The 18,597-nt window shown below is 35.6% G+C and overlaps 1 protein-coding gene across 1 annotated transcript in view; it reads left to right on the top strand.

The window, feature by feature from the left end:
• MEOX2 (mesenchyme homeobox 2) overlaps positions 1-15,846 on the top strand; it is a 56,498-nt gene extending 40,652 nt beyond the window's left edge. The window contains exons 2-3 of the mRNA XM_084793578.1: positions 5,016-5,188; positions 12,141-15,846. Of these exons, the coding sequence (XP_084649704.1) occupies positions 5,016-5,188; positions 12,141-12,365 (398 nt within the window). The 3' untranslated portion in view covers positions 12,366-15,846. The remainder of the gene's footprint in view (positions 1-5,015; positions 5,189-12,140) is intronic.
• Positions 15,847-18,597: the final 2,751 nt, after the last annotated feature.

Below are 18,597 nucleotides of genomic sequence, written 5' to 3'. Positions count from 1 at the left end.
GGCATGATTTTAATTCTGGATATCTGTTATCAGTTTTTCCTTCCTCCTCTCTTATCTTTCTGTCCTTCCTTGTTTTTCTACCACTGGTTTGTTACTATTACTACTACTACTATTATCATTATTATTATCATTATTATTATTTAATCCTTTTGATTCAACTCCTGAGTCCTAGGATTACAGATGCATACCATCATGTCTGGCTTGTAACCAGAACTGATTTTTTGTTTGTTTGTTGTTTAGTTTTATTTAGACAGAGTCTTATTCTTGAGCCCAGAGTGGCCAGCATCCTGTGGCAATCCTCCTGCCTCAACATCTTTATTGGTTCTAGAATTATAGGTGCAATTCCTAATATCTGCAAAATTCCTAACCCTATAATTGCAAAACATTTTACCTAGAAAATGTATAGTAGTAAATTTTGAATTAAGTAATTTAAAATTTGTAGTGAGAAGTGTCAGGAATTAAATCTTTGCTAAATTTCAGTAAATAGAATATTTAAATAGTCTGTAGTTTTGGTCCCATGGTCTCTTAAGCCAGGAGGTAGGGCTGGAATGGGAGGGGACTCGGACCTGCCTTTTCCTCTCCCTGGGGGCTGAGCGGGATGATGAGTGTTGATGACCCAGCTTCCTCCCCTGATGCCAGGAGGAAAAACACACTGAGTCAGGAGTCTGTTGAAGCAAGGTCTCAAGTTTATTGTGGCAGGTATCTCTTATATAGAGTATAGGGAGTGGGTGAGGTATAAGGTGTGGGGCCAATCAGTTCCTGTTATGTGGCTTTTGGTAGGCAGGGCTTGCACCATGCTGAGTCATTCCTATGTGGAAGAATTTACCAGAGATTGTTGCTTGGTCCTGTCCTCAAGGCCTCCGAGGGCTGACAGATTTGCCATTAGGGCCCAAAATTTGGTATTTTGATTTTTGTTGTTGTTGTTTTATTAAAGTATTTTGTATTGAACACATTTGGAGTGAACAATATTACTCATAATGTTAAATTTTATCAATGTATTTAATTCTTTGTGGATTCCATCTTGTATTTATGCCATGGAAAAAGAACCATGGAGTTGTTTTCCTCCACCCAGGAAGAACTACATAGGGATGGGCAATGATTAAAACTAAAATTCATTTTAATTCCTCATTATTTAAAGTCAAAGAATTTTACTTAGAATAGGCAACAACGAAAACCAAATTCTAATATTGATACTTACAAAAAAAGAAAAACAAACAACAACCAACCAGCCAGCTAAAGAAGTAAAAGGAATGATGGAACAGTTAGTTTATTCAAAGTGGCCAGAATTCTGTTGACTGCTGTCATCTTAAAATTACAAAGGAGATTGGAAGAAGCAGGAAGAAAAGTATTATAATGCTTTCCAGTTTGTTTCAGGAACGCAATGAGGTGCCAAGGCAAGGTCATTGCCTGCTCTAGGAAAGAAGGCATATTTAAAGTGTGAGAACTTAGGTGGGTTAAAACACACACACACACACACACACACACACACACACACACACACACACACAAATTGGGAATTGCTTTTTTTCAAATGTTTTATACCTAATTCATTTATTAATTTTTCTCAGTTTAGGAACAAGCCTGAAATGTTACTTTTGTAACTTCTCTCTGCTTCTGTCTTTCTCAACCCTAGAGAAACATATTTGAAGTTGCCTTAATTCACTATTTTCTTTGGGATATGAGAATAGATGAATTGATTTTAAAATATTTCTAGGAATCAGAATTTATTGTCATTCTACAATGACGTCTTTCTATTTTTCTACCTTATAGACATAGTTAAATTATAGGTTGCATACTCATCATGTTTTCATTACTTATATCACATTAAAAAGCATTGTGTACTATGTATGAACATATTGATCCTTCACATCACTTGTCTTAAAAACTATTTTCTTTTGGCTTCCTTTTGTACTAGAGGAAATAAAATGTGACATGTGCAACAGTTCTAAACACTAGACAGAAATGATCCTTGGAGGGCAGTGTCAATCCCTCACAGAAGCAAAGCAGACTTCTTCAATTAACATAGTCCTAGTAGCCAAAGGTCAGGAATCTGGGCCTGCCAAGGTACCTGAAGACATAAGTCAACATATCTGCAGTGCTGCAGGAATGCTAAGGTGCCCCCACTAGCGCATAAAGGTATCTGAAGTAAAAAAATTATCATAGAAATGCTGAAGTTGTACTTATGGTGGTAGCAAAGAAAGAAGTCAGTTTCCAGCTCCCCCCTCAACACCTACCATTTGGCAGAGGATGTGGGACACTGGAGAAAACAGAGGTTTGCTTTAGTTGAAACAGCTATGAAACACATGGAAGCTAATGTGAAATTTGCCAAAAGCCTCTTCCGAACGGCCTACCAATTTTCCAGCGAAGAATAGGCAGTCAGTTGATAATAGTGGCAACTTAGGGTCAGCAGGTGATAGCTTTGAAAAGCATAAAGGAATTATTTAAACTCAAGATTATAGGAGATGCAAGTCTAAAAGAAATAGGTCTAATACCATGTTTGTTTGCTTGTTGTTTTTGTTTTTAATGAAAGAGTAGGAACATTGTGGGTTAATAAGACTTAAGAATCATATGTCCCACCATGAAGGTGTGCAGTGGATAGAGGACCAATGGTTTTACCTAACCCAATTGCTATTCCTCTCCAAGAAGCACGTAGCTGCTCTTCGTGTTAGCTTCATTTCAATGATTACTCCTGTAATTGCTGCAAACATAACCGCACATAACTTACTTCTTTTTGCTCAATGGACTTCTCTTTATTAGCAATTTTACTTTGGATTTCAGTCATTTCATAAATTGTTCTTGGATCAAAGTACTGAATTATAGCCAGATTTTTGCTTAAATCTAGTCGCTGGCTCTATAAACTGGCTGTTGTATATTTCTAGTCATAATGATTACATATATAAACCCATCACATGTTTGGTGTGTATGTGTTGTGTTTATGAAATACTCTGGAATATTTCAAAAGCCAGTGGAGATCAATGTCAAAGAAAGAAAAATAAATACCGGTTAATAGCCTTTCCCCCACGTGAACTTATTCATTCATGCTTACATTTGGGAATGTGTGAATTTCAAGCCATTCAAACCGAATTCCTGGTGAGAAAAAACTTGCTGCTTGGCCATCAGGTTCCAGACTTGCCTCTCTGAAGGAAAAAGACCAGTGTCTCCATATAAAGAATCACCAGCCAAGATCTTGGTGTGAGTGTCTGAAAGCTGGCAAAACTCTTGATTCATGTGAGCAGGAATGATTCTAGGGGGGAAGTTAAAGCTAAACATTCTATGCTGTGTCTATGCTGCCTGCCAGAAGAGCCCATAGGGTGAAAAATCATTCACTTGGAAATTATACCAGAATAGCTCATTGTTACAACAGTGTGGATGCTGACAAATATGTAGCTTGAGAACCAGTGTGTGGTGAACTCTGGGTTCTACTTGGAGCCAGGATGTTAACATTATATAAACAGGCCTACCTGGGAACTGACAACTATTATAAGCTCACTTAGCTACAGTGGCATCCTAAGGTATCATAAGCTGTATGTCATAAAGCATTCATTACCTGGATAGAAAACCTAACCTTGACCAGCTAAGGTGGGGATCCTAGTCAATATGGAAAGTTGTTAGTGCTCCTTCTGTGCGAAATCACATCTGGTCAGCTTAGATTTATATAAGATTCAATTCCAAATTGTTTGCCTCAAAATTTCCTCTCTAGTGGATTTCAATTTTACTGTTCCCCATGTGTACATGGCGAATTCAGATTGACTTTTCTATTTTACATAATTCTGTCTTTTAATTTATAGAAAACAGCTTCAAGCCTACATTTCAGGAATATTTAAAAGCTAAATAAAATATATGCATTGTGTTATATTAATGCCTGAATATAAACATGAATTACTATGGTCCACTTTATTGTCCTAATTTCATATGGTGTTAAAAGATTTGATGTGGATAGTTGATATTTGGTATGTGTAGCTAGTGTTTATCGTCATGTATAACAAAAATTAAAACTTCTCATACATAAGTCATATGCATACTTTTGTTCATACATTTAATATTGACCTATGAGGTATGTGCCATAAGAAAAACTATAGCTATCTGCAAAAAGGGACGAAGATGGAAATCAAAAGAACAGTAAATTCATGGATGACTTTTCACATGCTTTGTCTAACAGTAAACTGTTTTTAAAGGTTTATTCTATTTTTATTTATTTCTGTGTATGTGCACACGTGGGCAGGCACCCACAGAGGCCAGAAGAAGACATCAGATCCCCTAGAATTGGAGTTAGAGAGGGTTATGAACCATCTGATATAGATACTGGAAATAGAACTTAGGTAGTCTTTAAAAATAACAAACACTAGTACTCACTAAACCATCTCTCCAGCCCCCTCGGCTTGAGCTGCCCATACAGAGACTAAGTCATTCGCCCTGTAAAAATAATCATATACACAGTTATCACTACTTTGAGGATTTCATATTCATTCATATTTAGACATTCTGTACATATAGCAAGAAAACACTTTATTCCTACAATTGTTTTCTGATAATGATTTGGTGTATTTTATTATCACAGTACCATTTTAGAAGTTAAAGAATATGTTCATGTTTTATTGTTGTGTAAAGAACTTTCCCAATTATTTTGTTAGTTAGCAGAAAACACACACACACACACACGTGCACACACACACACACACGTGCACACACACACACACACACACACATACACACACACACATATATATGTGTAGTTGCAAATACCAACAACAAGTTTCCATCATTCGGTGACTAAACTTTTGTTTAGGAAAATGACAAAATTTAAAAAAAATTGAATTAAAGGTCCATATGAGAGTGAGAGGGAGAAGAAAGCCCCCTCACTCTGTGGAGATGTGGTCTGTTTTTCTGGCTTTACTCACTGTCGATCCTGTTTAGGAGAGCACTTGGAGAAATAATTATTCAGTAACTACGAGTGGTGGGATTACACACATTGGCATGACTGTGTTAACGCCAATCTTTTTGCACTTTTCCCCCAGATTCCCAGGAAGGAAATTACAAGTCAGAAGTGAACAGCAAACCTAGGAAGGAAAGGACAGCTTTTACCAAAGAGCAAATCAGAGAACTCGAAGCAGAATTTGCCCATCATAATTATCTGACCAGACTGAGAAGATATGAGATAGCAGTGAATCTAGACCTCACTGAAAGACAGGTAAAGTGGGAGTCATCGCTGCATGGCTTGCTGCGTTGCAATCTCCTTTTACATTTGAATTTTGATTTACGGCTTTCAAATGCTATAATTAGAAGTCTCCACTATTTGATGATTAAACTTAGTTAATAAAAAATTAAAAATGGTATTTGAATGTACGGTGCACTTACTGATTTTTAATAAGGTCTGCTTTGTGATGGTGATATTGCTCTGTTTGTTTTAAAAACACAGTTTGTTTTAAATAATGCGAGCAAATGGTGAAATGCTTCCTGTGGTTATATTTAAGCACTCCTCATTGGGTGTAATAAAAGGTTAATTGTCTGTACAGGTCAGGATAGACCATGCCATGTTTGTAATAGAACATTATTAACCTTTAAAGCTAAATAATACACACAAGAAAACACAATTTTTGATAGTTTATTTTCTCCACACGTATCAGGAATACAGCATTCTGAACAGTAACTCACTGTCCTTATATTCTTGACATGAGGCACTGTTGGTAACCACAGGTGGTGATAAAGAATTGGTAGTTCTGTGACCTAGAAATGTTTTCACCTGGAAATGACCCCTATTCCCTATGTTTACGCTCAAATGTTCTGCAACAATCAAGGTGTGTAGCATCGGTTCAAAAGGCTGAAGAATGGTGGACAGCAATGACTTAAAGACCATTAGAATACTTACTCTCTATTAATCAAAATATTTTAAAATTGACTTATTTGATAGTCTGCCCTCCACAATGCTTCGAGAGTATTAATGATCCATATGTCCAATTAATGAGAAATAGGTGATATACTTAAATCAATTGCTTTATAGATGCTTTTATTGGGGTCTATTTGGGTGAGAAATAACTTTTTTTCTGTTAGCACTCAGGGAGCACTCCCTCTGTAAATTCATATTTACCCTAGGGCAATCCAGCTTACAGATGGTTAACAGCCTTTCTAGTTAGGAAAACATTCCTGAGGGGCAAATGCAAACATCTTTATGGACAGTGCAATTATAGCAGGCACTACTAGGGCAAGAAATTCATTTCCTCTCTCAATGTACATTCCTCCTCCAGGGCCCCCAGTGGGACCAGGGAACTCCCAACAGGGTGCGGACAAATGACTACACACCTTACCATAGCAAGTGGTTTCTTCCAGTTCCTTAAATCGTAGTCCTTCCTTTCTGCTAATTTTTAGATTTCAGCTTCTGTGGGTTACTTCTGCTTAGAGAAAATATACAGAGGAAAACTCTTATGTGGTTTTCTTTATTGGCAGTTTATATTTTATTAAATATTATGACTGGTTCCTGAGCTCTGGAATACCACATTTTCCTCTCCCCCGAATAACATACAAGGTTTCCTCTGTGAATGTGTAGCATTTGGCATCTCAGAAAGCAGGATCTAAAACCTATATCATCAGATAGCTGATCTATTTTTGTGTTAAATAATGGGGGAAATTACACATTAGTGTATGTAGACACAATGAATTCCAGGTCAGACTCCATGTTTTAGACCATTTTACCTAGGGCTGACTTCCCATCTATACAGTGATGGATGGAGCACTGAGCTCTCACCAGGAGCAAAGGAAGAAGTTCCCTGCTTACCCACACAGTGCTGGACCATCATCTTTCATCACTTGATCACAGAATACAGGCTTCATATTTGTCCAAGAGCAATATAGTTTTAGAGAAGGTTCTGTAAACTGAGGAAAATATGGAAAGTATTTTAGATAATTATTCTTTCTTCCTAACTGACTAGATATGTTGAATTGTATGCAACAGCTATATATACACAGCTGTGAATCCTGTTTTAAATAGTATTGTCTTTCCATATCACTTCAATTTTAAGGAAGCTTGTTTTTTTTCTGTGTAATGAACCACACCAAATATTAATGAATTCATAAAATAGCCAACATTAGGTTTATTAATTGTTTTGTGTGTCTGGCTTTTAGAATGGTTTCCCCAGCATTCCCCTAAATCCATCCCAGAACTGCAGTCTTTGATCCAGTGACTAAGTGCTGTCTGCAGTTACTCGTGGAGGGGGGGGCAGGGGGTTGGTCCTCTAATCAGCTAACCTGGGTTCTTCAGAGTGGGGAAAGTGCTCCCAGGAACACTGAGACCAAACTTCGAACCATAAGGGTCCCTAAAGCTTCTGCTTATCCCCTATTTACCAATGTCCCCTCTTTACTGTAAATCATCCAGCCAAGCTCAGTGTCAAGACAAGCGTCATTATAAGTCATTCCTGGCATAAGGCAACAATTGTATTGTAAGATAGTCAGAAAATAAAAACAAATAAGTGAATAAAAAATAAATAGATAAAAGCACAACAAATTAAAACAAAGACTGAAGAAATACTCAAGTTCTCAAATATTTAAAATCATAGAATTGTACATTTTCTTTCCAATTCTGCAAATTTCTTCTGGTAGTTGTAAGTTAACTGGAAGGATGATATGTTCATTATAATTTAAATTCTTAGCCAAAGCTAAATATCTAGAGAAACACTGTCAGAAAATGCCAAATTTTCAATGAAATAAAAAAAGGAATGTCTAGGATTGGCCACTTTGAAGTTTGTATTTGTAGAGTAGTAAAAATCAATTTGGGGCACAAATGAAAGCATGTTTCTCTTTCTTTATTCATATTTATTTACCATAGTGGGCAAAAAAGCAGACACTGAATAAGACAACTACACAGTTGGGGCTTGCTATTCACGGCATATTGGATCAATGCATTGGTAAAACAAATATTTGTTGTTCTGGGTGCTAGAAAGAAAATCCTGTCTAAATAAGCTAGAGAGTAAGAGCTGTAACTTACAAGACAGGAACACTGAACACAGTAACAGTGGTAAAGGCTGATGGGCTTGGAGAAGAATGTGTTGCGCCAAATGTAAATTTTATTCCTATACACTTATGTTTATCTAGTGTCTCAAATTAGAAATTTTAGAATTTTATTTTCACTTCATATGGTAGTTTCTTGTGATGAATTCACGAGATTAAAACACACGCAACAATTCAATAATCATGTTTTCTATTTTGGGGGATTGAAAGACAAATTTCTCTAAAATGTTGGGGAATCACTTCCAGTGAAATGTTTTTGGTTTTTAACTTTGGAACTTGGAGTTTTTAACATCATAGCCTTTTAAACTCATAAGATAGCTTTAGAATTTATGTTCTTTAAAATGGGATGAAACATTTCTCAATTCATTTGATTATCTACCTCAAAACACGACTTTTCTTTAGGCAGCCTTCTCCTCTCTCTTTATGGCCGAAGGGCTTGCTAACTCTCTGAAGTTACTTCTGTAATATTAATGTGACCAATAAGTAATTTACATGAAAAGTAACCCATGAAGTAGTCACCTTCATGAATTAATAAAAATGTCAAAGACCCCAATTCCCATGTCATCATATTGAGCAGAGGATTTCTATGTAAGAATTAATGGAGAGCAACCGTTCAGTCTGCAACAGAAATACCCTATTACTTCAATAATGCTGGGCTATCAGCAAAATCAATTCACTATGCAACCCGCAACTTGCCTCTATATATTCTTAGAAAACTCTGTGCACAGTTTCCATAATTAAGTTGTTCTAATTGTACCTCTGAATTCCCTTTATTTCTTTTTGCATGAATTAATTTTTCACATTTTAAAATAAAATAACAATTAGAAATGTAACTAAAATCTGTTTTGTTAAAAACATTATATCTAATCATATATTACTTAATAGTTATCCTAATTTTAATAGCATTCCTTAAATGTAATATTTTCTTCATTTTGATAGAAGCTTTTAATATTCAAATACAGATAGACAATTCACTATAAAAAGAGTGTAAATATATTATCATTTAGACTGATAGCAGAATTAGTTAGATAAATAATTATTTATTTTCTAAAACTTACTGTGTAATTAGTGAATCTTTACTGTGCTTCAACATTGATTTTTTTTCTGTAATTGCCTATAAAATGTATACTTTTAAATAATCTTTTAATTACAGTCACTGCCACTTTTCTTGTTCCACCTTTAAGGCACTATCCAGCCAATTTTGTGTGCTTTTAAACACACACACACACACACACACACACACACACACACTATCCAAATATTCTTTGATATTCTTCACTAGAGTTTTGTTAGCATATCAGAAGCTGCACTCTTAGGGAAAACTGACTCCTGCACTCAGAATCTGTTTTCCAATAGCTCCACCACTGCGGTCAGGATTTCATTCCCATTTCTATTGTCCATATTGGTTTTGGTCTGCTTGGGCTTGCATAGGTCTCATCATGCTGTCTAGACCACTGCAAATTAATGTGTGTAACTATCCTGCACACTGTTTCTCTGTTGTCACCTACAATTTCTGACTCTTAAATGCCTTCTCTCCACTCTTTGGCAGGGAACCCTGAGCCTTGGGAGGAGGCAGTGCATGATATATATCCCACTCTATGGCCTATTATTTTCTTTACCTTGATCTATTTAGAGTCTTGGTATTAATTACTATAAACTGCACACATATTCTTCTCTGATGAGGGTTGAGAAATGTTTCAATCTATGGTTGTAATAAGTCATTAAGAGTTGCTTTCATCAGTATATAGTAACACAAATACAAACATTTTCATCTCTCTCTCTCTCTCTCTCTCTCTCTCTCTCTCTCTCTCTCTCTCTCAAACACAAAGTAAGAAGAAAAAGTGAGTGTAGAACGCTATTCATGTGGAACAGATCTGAGGCAACATATAATGTGAGGCTTGCTAAGGTAATTAACTAGAGCAGTATAATTATATAAGTTATAATACAGGAAAATAGTCCCATATTTACAAACCTAATTAAGTCAAGTGGCTGAAACACTCAATTTATAGTAATTATATTAATGGAGTTCACATATTTCACACATATTACTTTTTATATCTTGAATATGTGTTTGAAATACAACAGGTACCAAAGTAAAGGGAAAAAAAAACTCATCACTGAAAACTAAGTTAGTCCCAAGGTTATGTCATGCAGCTTTTTTCCCTTTTGTATAATGTGACTTTTATTCAATTCAAGTCACTTAAGCTTTATTTTAACATCATCATTATAAAATTAAAATAATATTTTAAAAAGAAAATATAATATCAGAGGAAGGACAGCAGGTTACCAAGAAGAGACTTGATACCCTATGAGCATATACAGGGGGAGGAAATCCCTCTCAGGAACAGTCATAGGGGAGGGGAATAAGGGGAAAATGGGAGGGAGGGAAGAATGGGAGGATACAAGGCATGGGATAACCATTGAGATGTAACAAGAATAAATTAATAATAATAAAAAGAAAATATAAGTAGTTCACAAACAGGACGTACAGTCTTGCTTTCTGTGCCCCTGTAGCTATCTAAAAAAATGAAGCTACTGATATTTTGTCTAGTGAGTTGTAATAACCTCTAAATGTGTAGCAATGACTTTTAAATCGAAAGGTCTTTTGCTATACTTTCTGATTCTGTATTGTTAAATGGACTAATATATACTGAGGTAACATATGATAAATGATTCTAGCTATTATATAAAGTGACACAATTGAAAGGCTGGAGCGGAGAAAGATCTAGTAATTCTTTGTGCAAATGTGCAAACAGTCCACTCACTTCATTGCAGCACGGTGTTATTCTAATGCCTTTGAAAGTTAAACACACTTCTCCTCATTATCCTCAGCTTAGCATATTAGTAAAAAGCGAGAATGTGATCAGTGTTTAAATGTTGTTGATATAGGAGTGTGAGGTATTTTTCTGTCAGATATAAAATTGTCTTTTGCCAAAGGTACAGGAGTTTGGTGAAGGCATAGCACTTAGCAGGAGTTATAACCCAGGGGAAAGGTGGTCATGGGAAAGGGGTGGAGCATTTTATAAGGAGGCCCAGAGCAGCTTGCAAAAAGAAAAAAAAAACACACACACAAAAAACAAAAGAACAAAAACAACAACAACAAAAAAAGCAAAACCAAAAACAACAAAAACCTATAAATTACAGAAATGAACTGCAAAGTTATGCAAACCAGGAAGGAAAAAACTAACAAAAGGAACAAAGATTTCATGAACATGATGTTTTCCTTTAGCAGAAATTAAAAAGTAATGCAAAATAAGAACACACTAAGTCTTCATTTTATTAGAAAAATACAGATAAATATAAGCCTTGAGAAATATGTTTGTCAATATGAATACATAACTGAATCAATAAGAAAGCTAACTTAGGGGAAACTGTCTTTTTTTGTTGTACTGAGGAGGAGTGTATATTGTACTGGGTGTTTACCTGGGGGAGTTGCATGGTAAATCCTGAGGATTTTTTATTGTGGCTACATAACAACTGTTAATGATATTTGCAACAGAAGTGTACATAAAGGCTAGAGCAGAAAGAACGCCAGAAAAGAAGATAGACTTCCTGTAGAATATGGAAAAGCAAGCGTAGTAGGGCCCACAGACAGTCCCTAACTTAGCAACAGTGTGTTTGAGGCTATTCTTTACTACAGTTTTATTGGGACATAATTTCATGTGAATCAAAAAGCATCTGGACCTTTACTGAGGTGAATTACATTTTTTCCATTGACATGAGAGTTAATGTACGTCATCACAAATTAGGGGATATTTTCAATAAATAGCTCCCCTTCAGGGACAAATTTATCAGCAAATGAACAAGAACATTTTCTATGGTCATCTCAAAGAGGAATTTCAGAGAATAGGTAAACGTGACAGAGACAAATATAATGTTTACTTTGGTTCACAGAGAAACTTCAGTCTAATGCTTCCAAAACAAGCTTCCTTTCTTATTTCTAACTTTGTGTTAATTGTTGGAATTTACAAAAGTTATTTGTGTGCACTGTCGAAGCATTTTCAATTATGATGCACATGCAATGCGATTCAGTGCAATCCTTGTATGGTTTGTGTAATCACTGATCATGATATCCATGAGCAGGCCCTTACGGAACTACGTTTCGCTGCCTTCGCTGACTTATTTATTCCTTTTCCTTCAAGGTGAAAGTGTGGTTCCAGAACAGGAGAATGAAGTGGAAGCGGGTGAAAGGAGGCCAGCAAGGAGCTGCAGCCCGAGAAAAGGAACTGGTGAATGTGAAAAAGGGAACACTTCTCCCATCAGAGCTGTCAGGGATTGGTGCAGCCACCCTGCAACAGACAGGGGACTCACTAGCAAATGACGACAGCCGGGATAGCGACCACAGCTCAGAGCATGCGCACTTATGATACATACAGAGACCAGCTCCATTCTCAGGGAAGCACCATTGCGATGGCAAGGCTTACCCAAACATCGTTTACATGGCAGACGACTGTGGCAGTGTTGCTTAATATAATTAAATGCAGGCATCTCAAGTCTGTTTCTCATGATTGATAGAAGGTTTACACTAAGTGCCTTTTATTGAAGATGCTTCCACAGTGAATGGAAAAGGTGAACGTATTCCAAATACGTTTGTTCCTGTATATGAGAGAGAGGGAGATAAATGTTTGCCTTGGCTTGCACTGAAAATTAAATTGCTACCAAGAGCAAACTTGATAAGACGTTTTTATTCAAGATGTCTCCAGAGTGAATATGTTAAAAATAAAAATGCTTTGAACATTCCAGTTGCACCAGGTCATGTGTGTGACATTGGGCAGGTATTTGCTTTTGCTTGCACTGAAAATTAAACTGCTATCAAGTTAACCCATGAAATAGTTTATCCTGAACAGCCACAGTGCCTGAAATCACCAAGTGGATAGAAAATGTATTGAAACTCTGTATATATTACCCCCTAAGTCATTTTCCTGTCTTCACTAATTTTAGCAAATGCATTCATACTAGCTGATGAAAATAGGCTTTCTCATTGACAACCACAGCCAGCTTCTTGTGTTTTTATACATTTTTTTTTTGTCGGTCAGAGACAATCAGTATGTGCTTACTTGTTTTCAAGTAGAGAAATGAGGTAGAGTCTGATAGGACATATTCTTGTACCACAGACAAAACAAATCTTCTGTTGCATTTACTATCAACTGCTGCTGATACATTATAGAACATACTTAGGCCCTCAAGTTTTCTTCTTAATAGCTTGAAGAACATTAAGATCATAGGCAAGTCAGTTACCTTGCAGAAAGTGTCTTGTATGGCGGATGTCTGATTTTATGTCTTTAAATTCTTAATGTTTATGGATATGGTTTAATTAACAGGGGAAATTGTTTATAACATGAAACCAAGTGCCAAACAAAGCTAATTCTTCAAGAGAATAGATGAGAAATTCTGAATGTCTTCTGAAAAATTAGACTCGGCAAAAATGCATTATTTTTCATATGCTATATATTCATGCAGAACAAGTCTTTGTATTTTGTATTAAAAAATTTAAATAAATGATCCTTCAAATAATTATTGTCTCTCTACTGTGACTTCATTGATTTTAGTAGATTTATTTATTTGTAACCAAGGCTGCTCTGGATCTCATTAAGTAATTCAGACTGGCCTTGTCCTCACAGCAACCTCTTGCCTCAGCCTCCCTGGTGCTGGAAAAATATGTTGGACCCACAATGCCAAGCTAATTTTTGTAGATTTTAAAAATAGATAATTAAGAAGTTCCCAAATGGTTTGCTTTTATGTAAATCTAAATGGATGTTGTTAATGAATCAATGATGTTGTATAATTTCTGGACCTTTTATTGTGACATAAACATAGTCTATGGGTAATCCAGGACTTTGTATGACCAGGCATACACTAATCACAGTTGGGTAAATGAAATAGCAATATATTTCAATAGTTATTGATAAAATATGTGTATTAGTCTAATAGTTTTAGTTGTACTTATTTATTTTTTCACTACTTAGTGTCAAATCCAGACACTCACTCATGCTAGGTATATCCCCTACTATTGAGTTCCCTTACCAGCTTGCCAATACATGTTTCACGTTCATAATATCTAGCATTTTGGTGTGAAATACCAAGTAAGCAAGCCAAGGAGAACCCAGAGTTCTAATGGACATTGCTGATGGAAGAAATAAGAGATGGCTTATTGCACATTCAGTGTTCCACAGGAGTGTGCCTACATGGGATGACAGACCCCTACTTATCATTTTATCATAATGCTTTTGAGTTGCAGTTTGCTCTACACAGAAAGAGTTAGGAACACTACCAGTGTACTCTCCATTCCCCAATTATTTTGAAACAGTAAAAATTCAAAAACCATCATTATGTAACTTATTTTATTGCCTTTAGAATGATTTGACTGATAAAAGTATATCCAGTTTAATTTAACTTAGTGTGATACCAATAGTGTTCGGGTAATAAAGTGAAAAATTATGTTACTTATATCACATATTTCCTTTGTGTTATAATTTTCATCTCATTATATAGCATATTTCTGAATTAAGATTAATGAAGAGATCATTCCCATTGGTATAAAACAGATTTTCTTACAAATCACTTGAGGGAATATGGAATATGTTTGTATTGATAATATATACTTAGGGGGATTGACATTTTTTATTTTTGAATTGAATTCAAAATAAAGCATCTTGACAAATTGGATAAAGTTATGATTTAAATCAAATTGAATTCCACAGAGAAGAGACATGAAATAATTCATTTGGGCAAGAAAATAATTTCCAGAAATAATGGGGAAAGGCTGCATAGAGATGACTAAAAAAGCAACACTTTGATGTGAAATGAAACAATTATATATCAGAATTATAGCTAGTCATAGCCAATAAAAGCAAGGTAAATGATTCTAAATACACAGTATATTCAAAAAAGAAGCTAGGCAAATGTAAGATGGAATATGCCTTTATGTGTGCAATCCTAAAATAAAGGTGATTCTAGAAAAGCAAATATTCTAGATTCTAGAAAGGTCAGGTGGCTGATCCAAGGCACAACTTGTGGGCATGGATTCATGTGACCCACTGTGGGCAGAGGCTCCTGGCCAACACCACAAGTGACTGTGGAGTAACAGTAATGATGAAAGGCTTGGCTTTGTTTCTGCAGTGCTGAGGACTGAACTCAGGGCTGTCCATATGATAAACAAGTTTCTTGATGCTGAGCTACATTACCACACCTCAGAGTGATGACAGTCAGACCTTAGCACATTTGCAGTATCTTAGTATTTGCTTATATTGACAATGATGCATAAGCTATATAGACATCGGTTTTTTTCTGGAATTTGAATAATTTAGGACAATTTAAATATTGTGAAATATCAGCTAGGATTTTTCTAGATGTGCTAATAATCAAGAGAAAAAAGATTGTGGGATGAAGAAAGAGAGAGAGACAGAAACAGAGAAGGGTTCTTTTTCATGCTATCATATCTTATTACATATTGCCCTGTGTTTTCATGTAATCCTTCTCTGATCCCATGAATCACCATGAGAACATTTTTCTCTGGAAATGGTGTGTAAACATCATGGCTAGTTAGTGTGATTTTCCAGTAGGGCTCAGAGGGACAAAGGAATTAATACTACATATTTTCTGCAAACCATCAAATGACTCGATTATTTTTCACTTCCCTTTGTTACTCAAAGCTTTCTTCAGAGTTGATCACAAATACTGTTATGAACATGCATTTTTAAGTTAATTTTACTTATATTATTTGTGTTCAAAGATAATTGGGGTAAGTGAATACTTTTTTCTCATGACAAATTCAACATTATATTTAGCTCTTACCAAATACAATTAAACATAGTAAACAAAAGAATAAAAATGACAAAAAAATTGATGGCCATACTAAATAATGAGGGACTACAAAAATGTAATTTTGTATTTAAACTTTGCTTTTTCCTCATGTTTGTGATTTTTTATTATCATGCACTTTATAATTAAAATTCCTTGAGTGTTAAAATGCTTTAAAACACTTTAAAAATATATCAGCATAAGCATGTTATTATATGTCTTATTGTTCCATTAATAAGATAACCTTGCTTTATTCAGATCTAATTTCAAATCATAGTAAAATTTTCCAGAAAACCTTTTTGTTACATTGCAAAACATTCAGTAAACCCTTGGTAAAGTACAGTTTATTTTATTAAGGATTGCTTTTACAAACAGTTTCAAAATTAGAATGGCCCCCTACGTAATTTTTTTTGTCACAACAATTTCATAGTGTCATTGCCATACCGTCTCTTGCTAAGGGAGTGAGTTAATCTGCAGGAATCTTACATTTGGGGTAGCTTTATTGTTTCTTCTCCTTTGATGTAAGTCACAGAGATGAACATACATATTTTCTTTAAAGAGTAATCACATTTTCTTCAAATTAAGCACACCTCTTTTTTAAAGATATTAATAGTTAAAATATCATTTATTATGCTTTGTTTAATTTGATAGATATCATTTTTAAATAAATCATGACTTATTTGGGTTGATTAAATACTAATACAAGCTGTTATTACAGATAAGATATTAATACTAGTTGAATAATCTTTTTGACTTTCATTTTCTTTAGTGCAGAGTCCATTTTTCTTTGGCTTTTCTGACATTAGAGTATGGCAATATTTTGTGGCCACAAATCTATATAGTCTAATAGAGTGGATTGGTGATTTAAAAAAATAGAAAAAGTTGACAGAGTATGTGTTATGTCCTCCGACCAATACCCCTGCAGCTGAGAAAACACTGAATGGCAGATTGGAAAAACTAAAAGACACTTAGAAAGTCTCTTGTGGTAAGCTTTCTTTGATTGCAATGGAAGCAGACATAAAGAAGAGTGGGAAGTCAAACTATATTTTTAGCAAAAACATTATGTCTTAGAAAGTGAAGAAGCAGATATATAGATATCAGTCTTAATAATAAAATCCATTATTTATTTTAAAATTTCCAGCCCATGAAAATTACCATTGTGATGAAAGCCAAATAGGAAAAAAATTAGAAAATTATCTATTCCTTATGAACATTTTGACTTCTGAATTTCAAAATATGTACTTTAAGACTAAACACAAATTTTATTTAATTTTTTGTATTTTTATTTCTTAATTAATTTATTCTGTTATATATTACTTCTTGACCACAGCCCTACCTCCCTCCTTTCTTTCCAGTCCCTTCTCCACTTCTCCTAACAACAGAAAGGAGCAGGAATCCCAGGCCTACCAACCAAACCCAACACATCATGTTGTAATGAGACAAAGCAAGTCCCCTCATATCAAGCATGGACAAGGATTCTATGAGTCCAAATTTGTTGATTCTGTGGTTTTTCTTATGGTTTCCTTGACACTCTGGCTCCTACCTCCTTCCTCTCCTTGTTCCATGGGACTCACTGAGTTCTGCCTTATGTCTGGGTCTCTGCAACTGTTTCCATCAGTAGGTGAATGGAGCTGCTCTGATGGTGATTATGCCAGGCTTCCTGCATAATCCGGTGTGTACCAGAATATCATTTGGAATCATTTCTTGACTTTTTCCACGGGCATTTTTGGTTCTACCCTAAGTCTCTTGGCCATCAGAGGTCTGTGCTCTGGTCCACCGGGCAGGGTCAGCTCCCTCTCATGGCATGGGCCTCAAGATTTTCCAGTCATTGCTTATCCACTCCCAGGATTTCTATGTCAACTTTATCCCACCACTTCATGCTGGCAGGACAAATTATAGATTGAAGGTTTGCGGCTGGGTTAGTGCCCTGACCCTTTCACTTGAAGTTTTGCATGGTCATAGGAGATGACCTGGTTAGGCTCTGTATACCTAATTACTAGGAGCCTTAGCTAGGGGCATATAATAGATTTTTTGGGAATTTGTATTGCACTATATTTCTGACTTGCCTCAGAATTATGCCCCCCTATACCCAGTTGTCCCTTGCCACGCTCTCCCCCTCCATCCTCCACACTCCAATCCCTCTTTTCCTTACCTGCAACCACCTCCAGTCCACCTATAATACCTATTCTATTCTGCTTCCCACTAAGATCCACGCATTACCCCTTGAGTCCTCCTTATTACTTAATCTCTCAGAGACTGTGGCTTGCAGCATGATTATACTTTACTTTACAGTTAATATCCATTTATAAATGTGTTCATACTATGTTTGTCTTTCTGGGTCTGGATTACCTCACTTGGGATGATTTTTTTTTCTAGCTCCATCCATTTGTGTGAAAATTTCATGATTCCATTGTTTTTCATAGCTGAGTAATACTCCATTGTGTAAATTTATCACATTTTCTTTATCTATTCTTTGGTTGAGGGACACCTAGGTTGTTTCCACTTTCTGGTTATTACAAATAGAGATGCTATGCACAGAGTTGAGCCAAGTATTTTTGAAGTAGGATGGAGCATCTTTTGGGTATATGCCCAGGAGTGGTATAGCTGGGTCTTGAAATAGATCCACTCCCAGTTTTCTGAGAAACTGTCATATTGCTTTCCAAAGTGGCTGTACATGCTTGTGCTCTCAACAACAATGGAGGAGAGTTCCCTTTGCTACACATCCTTGTCTGCATGAGTTGACTCTAGTGTTTTTTTATTTTAGCCATTCTTTTTTTTTTTTTTTTTTTTTTTTTGGTT

Source organism: Acomys minous, assembly GCF_964271855.1.
Source record: "Acomys minous genome assembly, chromosome: 8".
NCBI classification, from domain to species: domain Eukaryota; kingdom Metazoa; phylum Chordata; class Mammalia; order Rodentia; family Muridae; genus Acomys; species Acomys minous.
Note: the sequence above shows the minus strand (reverse complement) of the source record. Positions and strands in the feature narration are given on the sequence as shown.